Here is an 18,514-nt window from a genome sequence, read left to right as displayed (position 1 = left end):
TGGAATCCTCATTAAATTTCCTATCCAATAACCTGAAAAAAACACTATAAAATTTGGAACAGTCAGGAGAAAAGTGGTATCAAAGTTTGAACTGCCAGAAGCACTGTTTGAAAAGACAACAGGAGCAGTCCTGAAAAAATTAGAAATTTTTCATTGAACTACAATAAATATTTAATAATACAAAATATTTTAGACGTAGTAAACGTAATGTTCTACTACCTTTAAAAGCAAAATAAAGTGGCCTAGACATCATAATAGAATTATATGGAAAACACAGTTATCACAGTCCCATTTACTTTCCGTTTATCCCACTGGGATAGTGTTCTAGTGTTCTTATTTCTTATGTTCTGATCCGACAGGTTACAAGTGTTACAACATAAGATATCCTAACATTTCTATAGTGTGGTGAAAAATGCCCTCCTGCCTTATTTTTTTGAAAAGAAGAGTAGATTATTATGTTGTTTATTGATCTTGTCAATAATCTTGACAGTTACAAAATTTTGTGGTTATATTTATTTAATTATCTAAAAATTCTAATTTTATAGTTTTTATATTATTAAATCAACTATGTTTTAAGAATGTCATAGAACCAGATTGGATTTAAGTGCTGTGTCTGACTATACAAAATAATAAAATTCAAAATGTCCGAGTTTGAAGTTGAACCAGGGGCTGCTCGGGACAGTGTCCTAATAACTTCTGGATCTTTTGATAATTTCGAGCAGATGACTTCTAGTTTAGAAGAAATTAAAAATGGCAATGCTGAGGCTCATGAAGAATCAAATTCAAACGGTGCTACTCAGGAAGAACAGGAAGTTTCTGCAAATAAAGAAGAAAATGGGATGGATAGAGTGGAAGATGTTGAAACTTCTTTAGACTGGACTTCCAAAAAAAAGCATATATTTGTGTTAAGTACTGCTGGTAAACCTATTTTTTCTAGGTAAGTGAAATGCCTAGAAGCTTGAGAACTTAAGTAAATATGTGCTTTCAGATATGGAAATGAAGACAAACTAGCAGGATTGTTTGGTGTTATGTTGCTCTTATTTAAATACAGTCATGATAGTATTAAGAGTATACATTCAGGTGATACTATTTATGTATTTTTATCAAAAAGACCATTAATATTGGTAGCTGTTTCAAAAAGTGGTGAAAGTGTCAGTCAACTAACTTTACAACTAAAGTAAGCCTTCAGTCTATGCAAGTACTACTGCAAGAATGAATTGTAATTTCTAGTTATGTATTTAATCAAATTGTAAGTATGTTGACCTTGAGGAGGTTAATAAAAACTTATGAGGAGAGACCCAACTATGATCTCAGAAGGTTGCTGACTGGAGTAGACAGGTTGATCAACCATTTACTTGATTTTTCGGAGACAGAACCTGCATTTACATTAGGAGCAATACAATGTCTTCCCCTTTCATTATCAGATAGAGATTCAATTAGTAAAGCCATTAAAGATGCCTGTAGTAAAATTAAGGTTGGTACTTTAATAATACATCTCTTAAGTTTGAGGGTTTTGGGATTTTTTTATTGATTATCAATAAAAAAGACACTAAAATAAGTGGGTTTAAGCAATACCCCTTTCAGAAAAAATGGTACAAAGTGTACAAGATACATATTTTTACTTAATGCCTGGTTTATACAACAAATTAGAACAAAATTTGTGAATGGGGTATACAGTCAAAAATAAAATAAGACTCAGTATTTTCTTTCTTCACACAGGGTATTCTAGTATCATACAGTAGATGGCAATAAATCGGCCCATGCAGATTATTGATGTTTAACGCGTCACGTTGCCAGATGTTTAGTTCTTTCATTAAAACCGGAACTTTACATACATTTTGTTTTTATTTACTTCTATACAGGGTGGTCCAGTTTTAAGTGTCAATAATTCACCATTCGATAGCCAATCAAAAAATAAGTTGACTTGCATTATGTAATTTTTCTGAAAAACGTTTCCTAAGATACAACCCACCAAATTTCAATTTAAAAAATCGTTTTATAGTGTAAAACTGAACATTCAAGACTTGTGAGAGTCCAAATTTGTACTGAATAGTCTAAAAACTTGCTATTAACTACTAGGAATAGTCTCATAATTTGTTTTCTCAGACTGCCTTCCCAGTAAAAACTAAAAACAGTCCGGAAATCAAGACAAAGATTGTATTGTACATGAAACTCATTTTTTGCTACTAAAAATAATCTAAAAGTTGATTTCTAAGGTTAAAACTAACTTTACTAGGACTAAAGGGAGTCCAAAAGTCTAATTTCAGGACTTTAATTAGTGTACAACTCAATTTTCTGAAACAAGACTAGAAGTAAATTACATTTTCGGACTATTTTACTTCTCAAGACTAATATCGTAGCATTTGGTACCAAATTTTTTTACTTTTATTACTGAAGAAACTTGACTTTTGGAAATAGTCTTAAACTCGATTTTTCAGTCTTAAAAAGCACTAAAAACCATCTGAATTTCTTAGAGATACTACAATTTATTGCAAATATGAGTGTAGAAATTTAATAGTAAAGAAGCTAAGCTTGAAATGACATTTTCAAGACTATGGACAGTGTCCAAACTGGCTTTTAGGCCTGATAAGTCAAAAGATAGTATTGAAGCATCTTAAAGCACTAAAAACAGTCTAGATTTTTAAGAAATACTTGAATTTTTAGCACTGAGGTGTCTAGAAGTCGATTTAATAGTAAAAAAGCTTAGAATGATATTTTAAGTCTATGGAGAATGTAAAAATTGTTTTTTTAAGTTTGCTATGTCAATAACTTCGATTTTCCAAGTTGAAAGCAGTTTTGGAGCACTAAAAATAGTCCAGAATTCTAAGAAAATCAAAAGCAAAGTAAAAAGTAGGAAAAGTTAGTTTTCAAGACAATTTTTATGAATCTAATGTCAATGTCCTGTATCTAAGATTATTTTCAAGACTAAAATATTGAAATTTGTCTTCAAATTATGAAAACTTAGTTCAAATGCAAATTTTAAGCTTCTGATGTCACTTTTCATTAGTTCAGAGTCACTTTTTGGTGTTCAAGTCAATTTTTAAGAGTTAAATGTATGAATTTGTAATCAAAAATTCTAGAAAAATCAATTTTTATTACTAAAGTTACTCGATTTGTATTAAAACTGGTTACAAACAATTTTTAACCTTCTGAAATAAATTTTTATCTTTTTTAAGTCAATTTTCATAACTAAAGAATTTCAGTTTATTTGGAAACTATGAAAACTGGCTACAATAAAATTTTTTAAGCTTCTTAAGTCAATTTTTCGTTTCCAAGACAATTTTTAAGTTGGGTTGGGTTAGTTTTGGGTCTTTGAACGTAATAACTGAATTATCTCGTAAACGAAGTTTCAAATTAGAATTGTATAAGAGATAATTAATTTTTCATCGTGAATAATAAAATTAAAAGAAACTATAATTTTTGAAAAATATCCAAAGACCTAAAAAAAAGGCAAAAGTATGAAAACCATCTTCCTGTATCTACGCTTCTGTAGAATTCATAATGAGTATTAATTTCATGAGTGCTTGTTCCAAATTTGATCCAACGGTGACAGTTAAGAAACGATTTTTTAAAGTGAAATTTGAAGAACTGTATTTTCCTTGGGAAGCCTTTTTCAGAAAAATGACATAATGTATGTTAACTTATTTTTTGATGGGCTATCGAATGGTGAATTATTGACATTTAAAACTGGACCACCCTGTAGAAGTTGACGCAGTTTTTTAACAGAGAATTTTGAACGACAATGTTAGTCAATATTGGGGTTATTTCTGTCTCTCTGAAAGCAGTTTTTAGTCAAGTCATCAACAACAAAAACAGCAAAGGGTCAACTAGCAATCTGGCAACAACTCCTAAAGGTGGAGATCCAGAAAGTCACGTTTGTATCAGAATTGCGTTCAGTTAATAAGCGTGTGATACATCATCTTAACCAGAAAAAAAAGCTGAGTATAGTTGTAGCTGAGTGAATTCAGTACATTTAAATGTTTATTTTGTTTCTTGTTAAATTTTATTTGCTGTATAAACCAGGTATAAACATTCTTAATTTGATATCTATTTTATTCTAATTTAAGTTAACACAATCTTCAAAACTCTGTCAAACTTAAAATACACCTGCTATGTATTTTTGTTTTCAGAATTTAGTTTTTGCAATACTTTTGGGCAACAACCGCCTAATCACTCTAGTCCAAATGAAGAAATACCACCTTCACCCTGTGGATTTGCACTTAATTTTCAATTTAGTCCAGGCAACTGAAAGTTTGAAATACTCAGAAAGTTGGACACCTTTATGTCTACCACGCTTTGATAATAGCGGATTTTTGTATGCGCATGTGTCTTACCTTGCGGATGACTGTCAAGCCTGTTTGTTACTTTTGACAGTTGAACGCGACGTATTTTTTCCGCTCAGTGGCGCCAAACAGAAAATAGTGGAAAAGTTGCGCGTTAGTGGTAGCATGGAGCACATCAACACTTCTTTAGCCACACTAGAAGAAAGCGCTTTAGCTTCAGGATTTCCTGAACTAAGGCATTATTTATACAAATGCAAGTCTACAGCACAGTTTTATCAGCCAGCTATCTGTCCACCGTACACAAAAGACAGGACAAAACTAATAGAGTTGTATAAACGCGCTCATCATAAAGTGCATTCAAATAGTAGATCTTTAAAGTTAAGTTTTGAGAGGTCAGCTGATGAAGTAGTATTTTCATGGGATACTAAAGGTTTTGAGTTGTATGCAGTGTTTGAGCCTTTGATTGAAACAACAAATGCCATTGCATGTGTTAGTAAATTGTTGAATTGGATTAAGAAGAGGGAGGATAAGTTGTTTCACTTGAATGCTTATACTTTCTAATAATTTGAAACTGGATGAATATACTATTGTACACTAGGGTTAATTACAATAATTATTTTTTTACCAGTTATCAGAAATACTCATGGAAAATGGTTGAATTTATCTGCTCATTACGTCAACCGGGCAGATGATTTTTTGATTCATTTTTAAAACGGATTTTCATGCCTTTTGCATTGAAATGAAATTTCGTTTATTGGCTTTTTACTGATGAACTTGTAGATTTGTACTATACCGAGTCTCGATACGAGTCTGAAAGAAGGATATGAAAAAAATTAAATTTATAAGTTTACAAGATTTTGGTCGTTTTCTAACTGGTAAAAAATATAACAAAAATAATACAATCAATTCATTCATGGTAGCAACTTTCCATTATAGTTGGATTTTTACCTTTTGAGAATGACGTCATCTTTTTACATCTTTGTTTCGCGCATATCAAACATGTGAAATAGACAATTTTAGCAAAAAAGGCACGTAGTTAATTTTGTCGTCCTGTCAAATTAAAAACGTTGACATTTACTGTCACTTTGATTTAAACGAATATCAAAGGTATAAAAATGCTGTGCTACAATGAGAAGGCCCAAATGCTAATTCTAAATGTGCTGCTTTTTTTCGAGTACGAAAAGAAACAGTTTCCAGATGTCAACTGAAACTCTCATGATTACTCTTTTTTCAAAGCATTTGTAGGTTAAAATTTGTGATCTAATTCCAGACATGCGTGTTTTTTCACCTGCTTGACGTCATTCTCAAAGGGTAAAATTTTGACTATAGCTTTGTTAAAGTGTCTGTAATAAAAATATGACCTCGCATTACCTTGAATGTTAATCAATTTTTTATGAAATTTTCTAAGTTAACTTACAATTTTATAGTATAATCTTTCTCACGAAAGAAAACGATTCAAAGTCATCCAATTTTCCTCTGATAAAGTCTCATTTTTCGGTTTTTTGCTTATATCTCGGAAACTATGTCTCCTACCGACAAGACCTCTCTAAACAAAATAAATGCTTAAATTTGCTACAAGTTTTATTCCGTCAAGTTTTTTGATATCTTGTAAAGTTTTCCAGATAACCGCTCTGTATGTAATTTTGAAAGTATGTTATTATGAAAAATGACATTTTTCTAATTTTGGCATATAAAGTGACACTTTTCAAAACTGATTAGAGTGGCAAAACGTTTTACTTTATGTAACTAGTTACATAAAGTATCACTTTATGTAACTAGTTATGAAAAGTTCATTTCATCACTCCCTGTTTTTATGCATTTCCGTAGAAACACATGGGCGACATCCATCATAACATGTCGTTGTCACTGTTTATACAAGGTGCTATGAAAGTGAATATTTGTGTTAAATCACTTTAAAAGATGGTTTTTACCGCTTTTTGGTCAAAATTAGAAAAAATTATGTATGCAACACGTTTAGAAAATGTCTTATTGTGTAACTCATTCAAATTGTAGGACCTCGCTGCGCTCGCCCTACAAACATTCATTCGTTACACAAAATCGATCTTTTCGTAACTGGTTACATAAATAGCTATTTTTTCTTCACATTTTCGCTCTTTTTGACCAAAACTTTAACCAACCGCAAAGCTGAATGGTCAATTCAACATTTTCAAACATCAAATTGACTCGAAAAGACCGAGCTCTTCCTCTTTCAACAGTGAACGCATCGGTTCAAATCAACGACGAAAAGATTCCTGTGGACCCATTCTTGCTATTCCGACGTATATCAATCAGCAAAAAAACAGACCAAGATTTAAACTATACATGAAATACGAATTAACCCCGTTCCCATTAGTCAGTGAAAGTGGGATGAGGAAAGCGACTTCAGCGCTGTACAAACTATTCAAGACTACGACCAAGGATGTACAGGTCGCACAGCTACAAATCGTATTTGACGGAGGGCTTCTCCTTCATAATGTAATTTGGCAAAGAGGTGCAAAGATATCGACAATCTGCAAGAGCTACATCCACTTTATCACGAAGAACTACCACGGAAAGATTTGTACTGTAGTGTTTCACGGTTATTTGTCCTTCATCTCAAGCACAAAAGTAGCAGAGCACCAAAGGCGCTATCGACTCAAGAAGTCTGCAGACATCTATTTCATCGAAGACAGCGAGATAAACGTCAAACAAGAAGATTTTCTTTAGAATCAGTTCAACAAAAACAGACTCATCAACATGCTTAAGGTGAAGCTTGAGGACAATGGGATTAGGACCCTTCAAGCAGAAAGTGATGCGAACGTTCTAATTGTGGATAAGGCTGTAAAAATGTTGGAAACGACAGCTGTCTGCATTGTGGGAGAAGATGTCGACCTCATCGTCCTTTTGATGGCTAAAGCTGATGCGTATAAGGACAATATTTTTATCAAGCCTGGACGTGGAAAGATGAGAGATTCCGTATTTTCGTCTCAAGAGCATCAGCTACAAGGTTTCAAGGACGTGCTGTTTTTGCATGCATTTACTGGATGCGATACAACATCTTCCGCATTTCGAAAAAGCATTTGCATTCGCATTTGCGATGTTGTATCTGAAGTCGTCAGAGATCCACAAAGTGTCAGCAGTCTTTTCAGATCCTTCCTCTACCACCGCCAGACACACAGACAAACTAGACAGACTTTCAAGAGCGGATATCTCGAAAACTATACAAGATCTCAAAAAACTTGACGGAATAAAACTTGTAGCAAATTTAATCAGCTTTCATTTTGTATAGAGAGGTCACCTCGCGTCGGCAGGACATATAGTTTCCGAGATATAAGCAAAAAACCGAAAAATGAGACTTTCAAACTCCTCCACCCCCTCCACCCGACTCAAGGGCTAGAGGCGGAGACTTTTGATATGTTGACCTCCTAACTAGTCCAAACAAAGTTACGAAGTCAAAAATGGTGTTCCAAGCATTTCCTTCTATACCTTTTCTAGCCGATTGCAAAATTGGAAGACATGAATTATCTAAATGTTTTTGTCTAGAACACTACCGTATTGAAAGAAATATGTCGTTGATTGAATTTTTGAATCGTCTTTTTTCGTGACACAGACAATAGTATAAATAATTTGTGTAAATAATCCGAAAAAGGGTTTCCTACGTTTTAAAAGCAACATTTTATGTAAATGTTAATAATGAGATAATTAATTTACTATACTTATTGTCTTAATAATAATTTCCCAGTTGTAAATATCGTTAATAAGCACTTAAAAATATCAATGATACCTAGTATCAAATGCTGGCGTTTGATGTAGACTGTAGAGTAAACTTTTATCGTGTAAAACTTTTTTTTTTGGCCAGATTAACATAAGAAGTTTCTAACAGAAATAAAATTATAAAATACATGTTGAAAATGTGTTCAAAGTTTTGTTGCCAATCTGTGATAATCATGTCTGATGACATGAACGTTTTCTTTATTATTGTGTTTTGTAAAGTCTGTCAATAGATAATAATACATTTTGGCTTTGGTTAGGAAATTTCTCAATTTTATTGTATATTATTGTAATTGCACTTTTGAAGCAACTGAAATATTATCCTTGACAGACTTTAGAAATATGAGGGACTGTACACTAGATAGCTTTGTGTATAATGGGTAAAACCTTACTGTTACATTCGTTTTACTTGTTCAATAAGCTTAATATCGAAAGTTTCCTGTTCCGGATGTTTGGATGATGATCTATTAACATTATTACTGCACCAATAATAACAAGACACAAATTCAACTACTTACTGTACTAAAAGTCTTTGTTCTTGTTTCTGGTTATAATATGTTTTAAAAAAGTTTTAACTGAAGTGTTGAGAATATTGCAAAAGTGGAAACTACTTAGCTAATATTAGAGCTCTCAAATCGTAATAAGCAATAATAAAAACACGTATACTACAATAATAGTTTGAGTTTTACTATCCCGTTTAAAAAAGAGTCGAATTGAAACAATCTTAAATAGGGGCACAAGTTGAAGTAATCATACAGGATGCTTCACGTTGATGGTATATTAGAAGTATCTAGTCATATTAAGGAAGAGCTGCTCACTGTGGCTTTTCTACACGAGAAGCAATACGCTTTCAGGGCGGGTAGGTCTACGGAGGCCGCCCTTCATCACCTCGTGCGGAAGCTGGAGAAGGACAACACCTCCTTTGCATCGATATGCCAATCCCTTGAGCGGCGTTGGGCCCATCCGGTGATTGCCGGATGGGTGAAAACCATCCGTTTGGTTTTTGCGGAGCTCAACGCAAACACGTCAGTCACTCTTTGGTGCCTAGTTGTTGATACTTTGCTGTGGAGACTCAACTCTGCAGATGTCTACGCCCAGGCCTACGCGGGCGATGTGGCCATTATTTCGAGTGGTCGTGCCGTCGGGGGCCTGGCGAGGAATATCCAGGCTGCCCTTCGATCCACACAGGTTTGGTGTGAGGAGCAGGGTCTTTCTGTGAACCCGGCCAAAGTGGAAGTTGTCATCATTACGAGGCGACAAAAACTCGGGCCGTTGCCGGACTTAAATCTGTTCGGCCACATTCTGGGGTACAAATCCCAGGTCAAATACCTATAGGGGTCATTCTAGATTCCAGGCTGGCCTGGAACTAATCATGCTCGAATGCTCTCTGGTATAAAAGTGCCTTTGATACAACGTGGGGACTCCAGCCGAGGATCCTTCGATGGATCTACTGCGCTGTTGTTCGCCCGATGATAACATACGGAGCGATTGTTTGGTCCGGAGCTATGGATTGTCTGCGTCTGTATTACAGGTGCAATGAAAACTGCCCCAACAAGGGCACTGGAGCGGCTATGTGAGAGACCCGTAGGGCCCGAACCTATTGTAGGACTCGGTGCGGTCGGATCCGCCATTGTGGACCGTATCTTCTTGCAAAGATCCGATATTGCTTGGGAGGAGGCCGGAGGCATGCGGCAGTTGCAATGTCTCATGGGCTTCTTTCCAAGAAACAAGTCGAAGCCCCTTATGGAATTATCCAGAAAGGACCTCAGATGTGTGACAGGACTTCTCACGGGCCACTGTCAGGTGAAAAGACACATGCACATTCTGTGTCTGTTACAGGATCCAGAATGTCGCTTGTGTCTGGAAGACGAGGAAACTCCGATACACGTTCTCACATAGTGCCCGGCACTTGCGACGATCAGAAAAGAGCTTTGGGGTAAGAGTGTAATCAACCCCTTAGATATTCAAGGTACCCGGCCAAGGAGGCTTTATCAGGACCACCGAACTGGAGGGTACTAGCTTGTGATGGGTCCGGTTATAGCGGCTAAAGTGTCTTCTCCGAAGAGAGCGCATCTAGCAATATCATCATCATCATGCTCACTTCAACAGAAGAAAATTAGGCTTATTGCACCGGTGCTATGAACCCCAAATAAAAGTGACACAGATCAGGAAAAGGGCGTGGAAGGGAAGGAAAAATTGAAAGAAATATTTTGTTTTCCTTGATCTCACTGTTGCACAAGCAGTAGCGTCGCGGAAAAAAAGGAAGAGAAATGCTTAACATTAGCATTTTTAGGATCGTTTATCTCAGAACGATATTTTGGCACGTTAGGTCAGAGGAATACTAATATGATGCACATTGAAATGTTGGTTGTTTTTGCATGGAAATAGTAATGATTTCAGGAAACTGAGACAGTCAAACTATAGGTTACTTCTAGTATACTTTAATATCACAGTTCGTTATCACAAGTTACCGGAAGCCATGATGATGGTTGGCTGCAGATCTATACCACATAGTATCTTGTGGCAAGAATAGACACAAGATACTCCAATCTTATAAAACACATCTACGAAAACGCTACATTGCAAGTAGCCATTGACGAAGATACATCAACGGATAAGATTAAAATAGAAAAAGGAGTCCGCCAAGGGGATATCATATCCCCTAAACTATTCACATTGGCATTGGAAAGCGCCTTTAAAAACTTGGCCTGGGAAAACAAAGGTATCAATGTAGATGGAACCCGACTGAATCATCTACGTTTTGCTGACGATATTGTTGTCATCAGTAACGACATCAATCAGCTGAAAGATATGTTGGAAGAACTGCAGGAAACATCAAAACAAATCGGGCTCAAGATGAATTTAAACAAAACCAAAATAATGACCAGCGAAGAGACGGCAATAACCATAGAAGGCTGCACTCTAGAACACGTTGAGGAATACATATACCTGGGCCACGCTATCAGACTGGGAAAACAAAACCAAACAAACGAAATATCCCGGAGAACAAGACTCAGCTGGGCGGCATTCGGTAGGCTAGGCTACATTCTAAAATCCCAAAGTATCCCAATTAACCTTAAGCGGAAAGTCTATGAGGCCTGCATTTTACCCGTCACAACATACGGACTGGAGACTATGACACTTACAGAGAGAAGTGCAGAGAGGCTCAGAACAACTCAAAGAGCCATGGAGCGTGCCATGCTGGGAATCAGCCTCAGAGATCGAATAAGAAACGAAGAGATCCGAAAAAGAACAAGGGTAACCGATGTTATGAGAAGAGCAGCCGAACTAAAGTGGCGATGGGCGGGTCATGTTGCAAGGCAGGATCCATCTAGATGGACTAATAAAATAATGCAGTGGCGCCCAAGAGCCACAAAAAGAAATGCAGGGAGACCCCCGAAGCGATGGCGGGATGACATCCAGAAGATAGCAGGAAGAAACTGGTTTCAAACTGCCCTGGATAGACGGACATGGAAATCATTGGAAGAGGCCTACATTCAGGAGTGGATGGACATAGGCTAAAGAAGAAGAAGATACCACATATGTGTGGATCTTAAAATCTGAATGTTTTGTACAGCTTGTAACTTCAGTTTTATAATAAGGTAAGAATAAAGTCTAGTTTTTTGACTCTGAGTTTTTGAGTAAATTTCCACTCTGTGCTCTGTGCGCCGGCTTGTCATGAGGTATGCTTGTCATAAAGACTACTGGTTCCTGCAGAAAGACATCTACGTGCTGAAATATTCCTTTCGAAAATTGGAAGAATTAAGGACATATTCTCCATAAAGCTCTTTTGGCTATAAACTCATCTAAAATGCCTATAACGTTATACCTACATAAGTACACATCAAACTCGCAAAGTAACTTGACTGTTTATGTAGGTTAGGACTTATAAACCATTATCGCACAGGCGAAAAGGTCACACAAAATGAAGTCGAACTCAATTAAGAAGTGAACCATTAAACTGATTATCATACAACAGAACGCAAAGTCTCAAGACATTACTTGACGTCGATTGTCGGAGACAGAATTCTGAAAAAATCACCGGGCGGACACTAAAGAGTTGCCTACGTGCAAGTGGGTGTAGGAAGATGTATGTAAATTTTGTATTATTATATTTGCTTAGTTAATGAACGAGCTAATAATAGTCTAGAAAAATGGAGACGAAGCCACAACGTTTTTTGGTGCTCAGATGAGTTAATCAACGAAATCAGTGGGCTATGTAATGAATACCAATTAAACTAAATCAATTCTGAGCTGGTGGTTAACATTCACGGTTGCATTTTGACCTTCAAAAAAACTGTTTTTTTCCATGACTCTTTATGCTGGGATTTTGCAAAAATACCAGGGCTTGAAGAAAGTTGATAAAACCACTCTTCTGTTAGCTTAACCATTAGTGTTGCCACCTGGTATAACAACACTAGTTCTCATGTTAACAATAAATAAACATATAAAGTAGTCTGATAATAATCGAATTATTCAAATCAGCTTTAGAATAAAAATACGCTTAAATTTATAATGTGGTATCTTAGTCGACCTCTTGATCTTGGAGGACAAGAATAAACATATTAGACTCTGCATTGATTAGGTTTCAATTACTTACTTGCTGAATTCCTTTAACCCTTAATGACATAATATAAATACTTTCGGAGATAGTTCAGTACAGTGTATTCAAGAAAAATGTTTCTGTTAGCCAAAGTGCTTATAGTGGCAGTGTTTACTGTTGGTTGTTTCAAAGGTAACATAGGAAAATCTATTTCCAGCATTTTTTTGAGTGGTGTTTGTGTTTATAGTGGTTGAGTTGGCACTCGATGAACGACTTAGAGACGACTTTTTCCACATATACAAAAATGCAGCCATCGAAACTAGGGATATTCAAAATAAGCCAGTTACGGAAGATCAAGTCACGTTTTACTTGTACACCGGAGAAAATCCCACAGAATTTACAGCTATCGATAAAAGTAAGTTTTACTGAAACTTTGACAGTTTGGAATTTCTACTTTAATGCCTGTGTTTTACATTTTTATCAAGAATGTATCTAGCAACACAAGCGATCTTTAAAAATATATACGAATCTGAAGGCCAGGTAGTGCAATAAGGAATAGTTTAACTTTATAATTAATAATACATCATCAGCAAGGTGTTTGTTGCAAAATAACGTCGGAATATTTAAAAAAATTGCCAACGCTTGAACTTATAAAGAAAACTTTAAAATAAACTGCTCGTCAAAAAGAATGGGACAGCAACATTTTTGGTCTTTTTTGAGCGGCTGTTTCTTCAAGTTGAGCCACTCGATTTTAATTTTTTTTTTAGGATTAAGAATAATTTTCTTTCTTTTTCTGATGACCTGAATGATATTTTTGAAAGTTGCCACGGATCCGAGTATACAGGGTGTGACTGAGGTGTAGTCAAAAAATCAAAAATTGATGAAAAAAATTGAAATTGCCTCCAATTCAACCCTCACGTTGAAACTAACTCATTCAAATTTGTGAATTGAAATAAAAAAAATAACACGAAGATTTACGATAAAACGTATAATTTATATTGTTATTTTTTTTTTGGTTCACCCTGTATGAAGGCAGTTTATGTTTTTACTTAAATTGGGTAGTTTTAAGTGTATTTTTTCTAATCTCGTATTTCTTCCGGAAAAAATCTAAAGAAGTTGTTGAATTTGAAATAAGAGAATTAAAAGTAACCACAATTTAAAAATTTTCCAATAAATTTTGTAAACGGCCTTTAACCGTCAAACTGGCGAAAATGTCTAGAGATATGAATTTGATTATTAAACAAATAGTGTGTCTCTTTAATTGAGTAGTTTTACGTGTAACCTTGTTAATCCCCTACTTTTTCCGGAAAGGGTCTAAAGAAATCGTTGAATTTGAAGCAGGAAAATTAAAATAAACCACATTTTAGCAAAAACGTCTAGAGATATTGACCACGAGACTGGATTAAGGTTAATATAGTAAAATCCAAAAAATATTTTTGCGACAAATGGCTTTTGACCAAATTTTTCATTTTTTGACTACACCTCAGTCACTCCCTGTATACTCGGATCCGTGGCAACTTTCAAAAAGATCATTTAGGTCATCAGAAAGAGAAAGAAAATGCTTTTTAATCCTTAAAAAAATTATTAAAATAGAGTGACTCAATTCGAAGATCAGCCGCTCAAAAAAGATATTTGTGTTATTCAAAAATTTTGCTGTCCTATTTTTTTTTTGAGGAGCAGTTTAGTTATTTTTCTTTATTTTCCAAATGTGGAAAGTGATACTTTCCTGCACGAAGATGACCATTATTCTGCGAGCGTTTTCAATAATTATGTATGTACAGGGTGGGTCTGTATCACAATGAAAAAAGGTCTTGTGATATATTGATAAAAATCGTTGATAAAGCGTATTTATTTCGTGTTAGGGGAGTGGGGTAGGTTAGGACAGGTTTTTTAACTTTTAATTATTTTATCATCAGTTCATAATTAATATATTATTTAAGAACTATTACACACTGTGATATATTTTTAACCTTTTTGATTCGCATTTGCGAAAAAGCATGTAAAGGTTTTTGAAAAATTGGGAGTTTTTGTTAATAGGGCATTCTAGAAACGAGGGAAGGGAGTTATCAAGAGAAAGGTCTGTAGAATGTGACAGAAACCCGCCATTGTCAACTTCTTCTATAACATCTTATCAACACTTCTCTTGAAAATCCCGTTCCCTGCTTTCAAGCATTAGAACCCAGAGACCTTAGTTATCCGGTCAATAAGAGCGATAATGTGAAGAAAAAAATTTAACTTTTCAAAATTACACATTTTCAAGAGCGGATATCTCGAAAACTATACAAGATATCAAACAACTTGTAGCAAATTTAAGCAGCTTTCATTTTGTTTAGAGAGGTCTTGTCGGTAGGACATATAGTTTCCGAGATATAAGCAAAAAAACGAAAAATGAGACTTTCAACTTTTTCAAGACTTTTTTTTAATAGTCTATGCGTCTAACAATGTAATTCATCATCCACTTCAGCATTTATTTTTTCTTTACATTTTACGTTGATTTCCCTCAAACTGATTTTTAAGCTAAAACCAAATTTATTTTCCCATTTGACAAACAGCTAGCCCATTAAAAGTTTATCTTCTTTCGCCTTTGCCATATCCCTTATCTAGTCCTAAATCTCCATTTCAATTAACTTATTTTCGACTGTTTCCAGATAATTTGGAACGATTTCGTAACAAAACAAATCAAATTGTTTTTCTGATTCATGGGTGGACAAACAGTCGCGAAAGCTCTTGGTTGGAGGATCTGAAAAACGCTTTTCTCGTCAGAGATAAAGACAGTATTGTTATAATCGTAGACTGGAAGGAACCGGCCAATCAGCTGTATTATGTGTCTTCGATCAATACTTATGACGTTGGTATGTGATTCTACTTTTATATGAAAAATTCAAGTAAATTAGTATGATGTAACAATCGAAAATGCATTGTTGCCACAGAGCAGAAAAATATGTTACTGCTTAAAATGCGACTTATACATGTTCCTATATTAAATAGATGCATTAACAAAACTTTTAAATAAACAGTTTGACAGAAAAACTACAAAGGACGTCTGCTATGGCATTGAAATATACAGGAGTCGTAAGAGAAAAACCGATCATAGAAAAACTGTGTAATGCACAGAGAAACATTGATAATTGCATGTACGAGACAAAGACAGAAACCCTAGAGTTGGGTTGCGATAACTTTCTGCCTTAAATTTCATCTGTCAAAAGTAAATAAATTCTAATCTCAATAGAACAAAACAGAAAATTTCGGACAGGCAATTTCACTACTTAACCAAGAATGTTTTTATTTAAGTTTTTAAGCAAATATACACAGAAACCACACTAAACACAGAAGAGATTATTAAGATAAATGAAAATGATTAGGAATGTTTCAATCACAAATATAATTTTGCACCCAATCTAATCGACGAATTCAGAAAAACGTTTGACAACATCGCAACAAAGTTTTAGTCTACTTCAATGTTTTTAGGTTTTTCGTCTTCGTCTCGTGCATGGAATTATCAATGTTTCTCTATCAGTTACACGGTTTTCCTATGGATTTTCTTTTACAAGATCTTGCAACATTGCCAATCACTACCAACGTCACAACCATAATTAAATCACTTTGATTTTTACAAGTAATGCTGTTAAAGTTTATATTGACTTGATCTGACGTCATCCTAATTTAGTTTGATTTTCCGTATACAAACAATCTTCAAATGTAATCAGTTTTAAATTTAAAGGTAAAATTATCAACGACTTGCTCGTGAAACTTTACAAAGACTATGATGTAGACAAGAACCAGTTCTTGTTGGTTGGTCACTCGTTAGGTGGGCAAATATGCGGTTTTGTAGGAAAACAGTTCAAAAAGAAGACGTTGGAAACTTTGCCCAGGATTGTTGCCTTAGATCCTGCAGGTAGACCTTCAAGTGAAGTAAATAGTTACTTGTATTGACAGTTACAATTTAAGGCCCGTTATTTTCCACTAGACCTTTGACCAAAAGACTGAATAAAGACGATGCAGATGTGGTCGAGGTGTTGCATACAGACGGTGGTACTTTTGGATTTAAAGATGCTTGCGGTACTATTGATTTCTTTGCCAATGGTGGTAGTAGCCAACCTGGATGCAAACAAATTGATTTGGCTGATCCGTTAAGATCTCTTGATGATCCAGGTAAGTTTGATAAATTTAAAAAAATAAAAATTTAGTAGCTAAAAGTATTACACAGTTGCCTTTGTTATGTCTATTTCAGAAATCTTGTAATTCACAGTGTTTTGCCATTTCTAGATTTGATCTGATTCTTCCTTTGTTACATCTTCTTTTTTTATTCTTGGTCTTAATACATATTGGACTAATATTTTTTTCAGTAACGTGCGATCATGGAAGAGCCTGGGCGTACTTTACCGAAGCAGTTTTAAATCCTACAGACCTGGTGGCGCAAAAATGCAGCAACTGGGCGCAATACAAAATCAACTATTGCGACAAAGAAACCGTTCCGTTGGGCGACTTGAACACCACCCTAACCGGAAATTTCTACTTAGAAACCAACAAAGAGAAACCCTACAACAAAAAATCAGGTTCCGCATTGAGTTTGTCGCGTTTATTGTCAGGTTGAGTGTTTTTTTTAACTTTGATAATAAATCATTTTGCATCTAATTACAATAACAAAACGGTTCTTAACAGAGCAAAAAGTCCGTCCATCAATAACGTGATCTCCATATACTCGGGCAGCATCGTACAAGCAAAAAGGCTGATTTGCTTGTCTATTTAGGGTGCGAACGGAATTATTATTCGCTAATTTATTCGAGTGCCTTTTGTAGAAGTCATTAGTTGCGCATTTGCATGTCTTAGAAAGGTGTAAAATTACAAAAGAGGTCGCGGAAGATGAAATATGGGATTCACCAATAACAGATAAATGAGTTTACTTGATCACTGTCTGAATGATTGAGTAAGTTTAATTTTTAATTACTTACATATTTTAATTTAGTATGTTAACTTTTGTCAGTTAATATTTTTTGTGTTTTAGCAAGTTATTTTCAAAGGCATTTTCATCTCTTTGCTCACCTTGTAAAGGAACATTTTTCGTTAAATAAACATCTGAAATAACACTTTGTACCGGAGTGCTAGCTTCGATGTCCTGCTTGTCATGGGGTACAGTTTTGCTCTGGTCGCTCTGGCGTTTAGGTCGATCTTCCCTTTGTTTCACAATTTCTCCAATGCTGTGGTCTCCTCTTGCAGGTATCGAATCAGGAGTCGGCCTCTCCTGCTCCGGGCCATGATCTGGCCAGTGATATCTGTCTATAAAGAAATGGCGACAGTACTGCCCCTTGCGGCACTCCTGCTTCCATTTCCCTATAACTTGAGTAGATGCTATCGGTTTTGACTTGGAAGCGACGAACTGAAAGAAAAGATCTAGTTAGTTTTACCAGGCCGACTGAAAAGCCGGCATCCAGCATCTTGATTAGAAGTCCTCTATGCCAAACCCTGTCGAAGGCCTTGGAGACGTCTAGCAGCACGGCTCCTGTCCCTTCTTTCCTGTTGAACCCTTCCGTGATGTACTCGGTCATCCTCAGGACTTGGAGTTGCGTTGATACTGTCCTCGAGAATCCAAATTGCTCGTCGGGGATGACGTGCAGGTTCTCTTCTTCCTCTTTTAGCCTCCTGAGGATGATAACTTCGGCTACTTTTCCCAAGAATGGCAAAAGGCCGATGGGCCGATAATTCTGGGGGAACAGCGGGTCCTTTTGTAGTTTTGGTAACAGGATATCATCGGCTTTCTTCAAGTCAGCAGGAAAGTGCCTTATTGCGTTGATAATATTCAACTGGGCAGCTTTCCCGCGTCTCAAAAGTCTTTTGAGCACAATGTTTCCTATTTCGTCCCATTCTGGTGCCTTTCTGATGTTGAGGTGCCGCAGGATTTCCTGTAGCTCCTCTGACGTCGTGTGCCGGATTGGTTGGT

The 18,514-nt window shown here is 35.6% G+C and overlaps 2 protein-coding genes across 2 annotated transcripts; both read left to right on the top strand.

Moving 5' to 3' along the window:
• The first annotated feature begins 480 nt into the window (after positions 1–480).
• Positions 481–8,707, top strand: Mon1 (vacuolar fusion protein MON1 homolog). The gene is made up of 4 exons (XM_081972716.1): positions 481–937; positions 989–1,177; positions 1,231–1,474; positions 4,131–8,707. The coding sequence occupies exons 1-4, from the start codon at positions 642–644 to the stop codon at positions 4,842–4,844; spliced, it is 1,443 nt and encodes a 480-aa protein (XP_081828842.1). The 5' UTR covers positions 481–641; the 3' UTR covers positions 4,845–8,707.
• A 3,839-nt stretch (positions 8,708–12,546) lies between these two features.
• LOC145724598 (phospholipase A1-like) lies at positions 12,547–17,211 on the top strand. Its single transcript, XM_081972948.1, has 6 exons — positions 12,547–12,768; positions 12,824–12,991; positions 15,225–15,428; positions 16,298–16,471; positions 16,525–16,728; positions 16,923–17,211. Exons 1-6 carry the CDS (start codon positions 12,711–12,713, stop codon positions 17,168–17,170), a joined length of 1,056 nt encoding a protein of 351 aa, XP_081829074.1. The 5' UTR covers positions 12,547–12,710; the 3' UTR covers positions 17,171–17,211.
• Positions 17,212–18,514: the final 1,303 nt, after the last annotated feature.

The sequence above is a fragment of the Ips typographus genome, linkage group LG2 (genome assembly GCF_016097725.1).
Source record: "Ips typographus isolate SLU linkage group LG2, UJ_Ityp_2.0, whole genome shotgun sequence".
Classification (NCBI taxonomy): Eukaryota; Metazoa; Arthropoda; class Insecta; order Coleoptera; family Curculionidae; genus Ips; species Ips typographus.
Note: the sequence above shows the minus strand (reverse complement) of the source record. Positions and strands in the feature narration are given on the sequence as shown.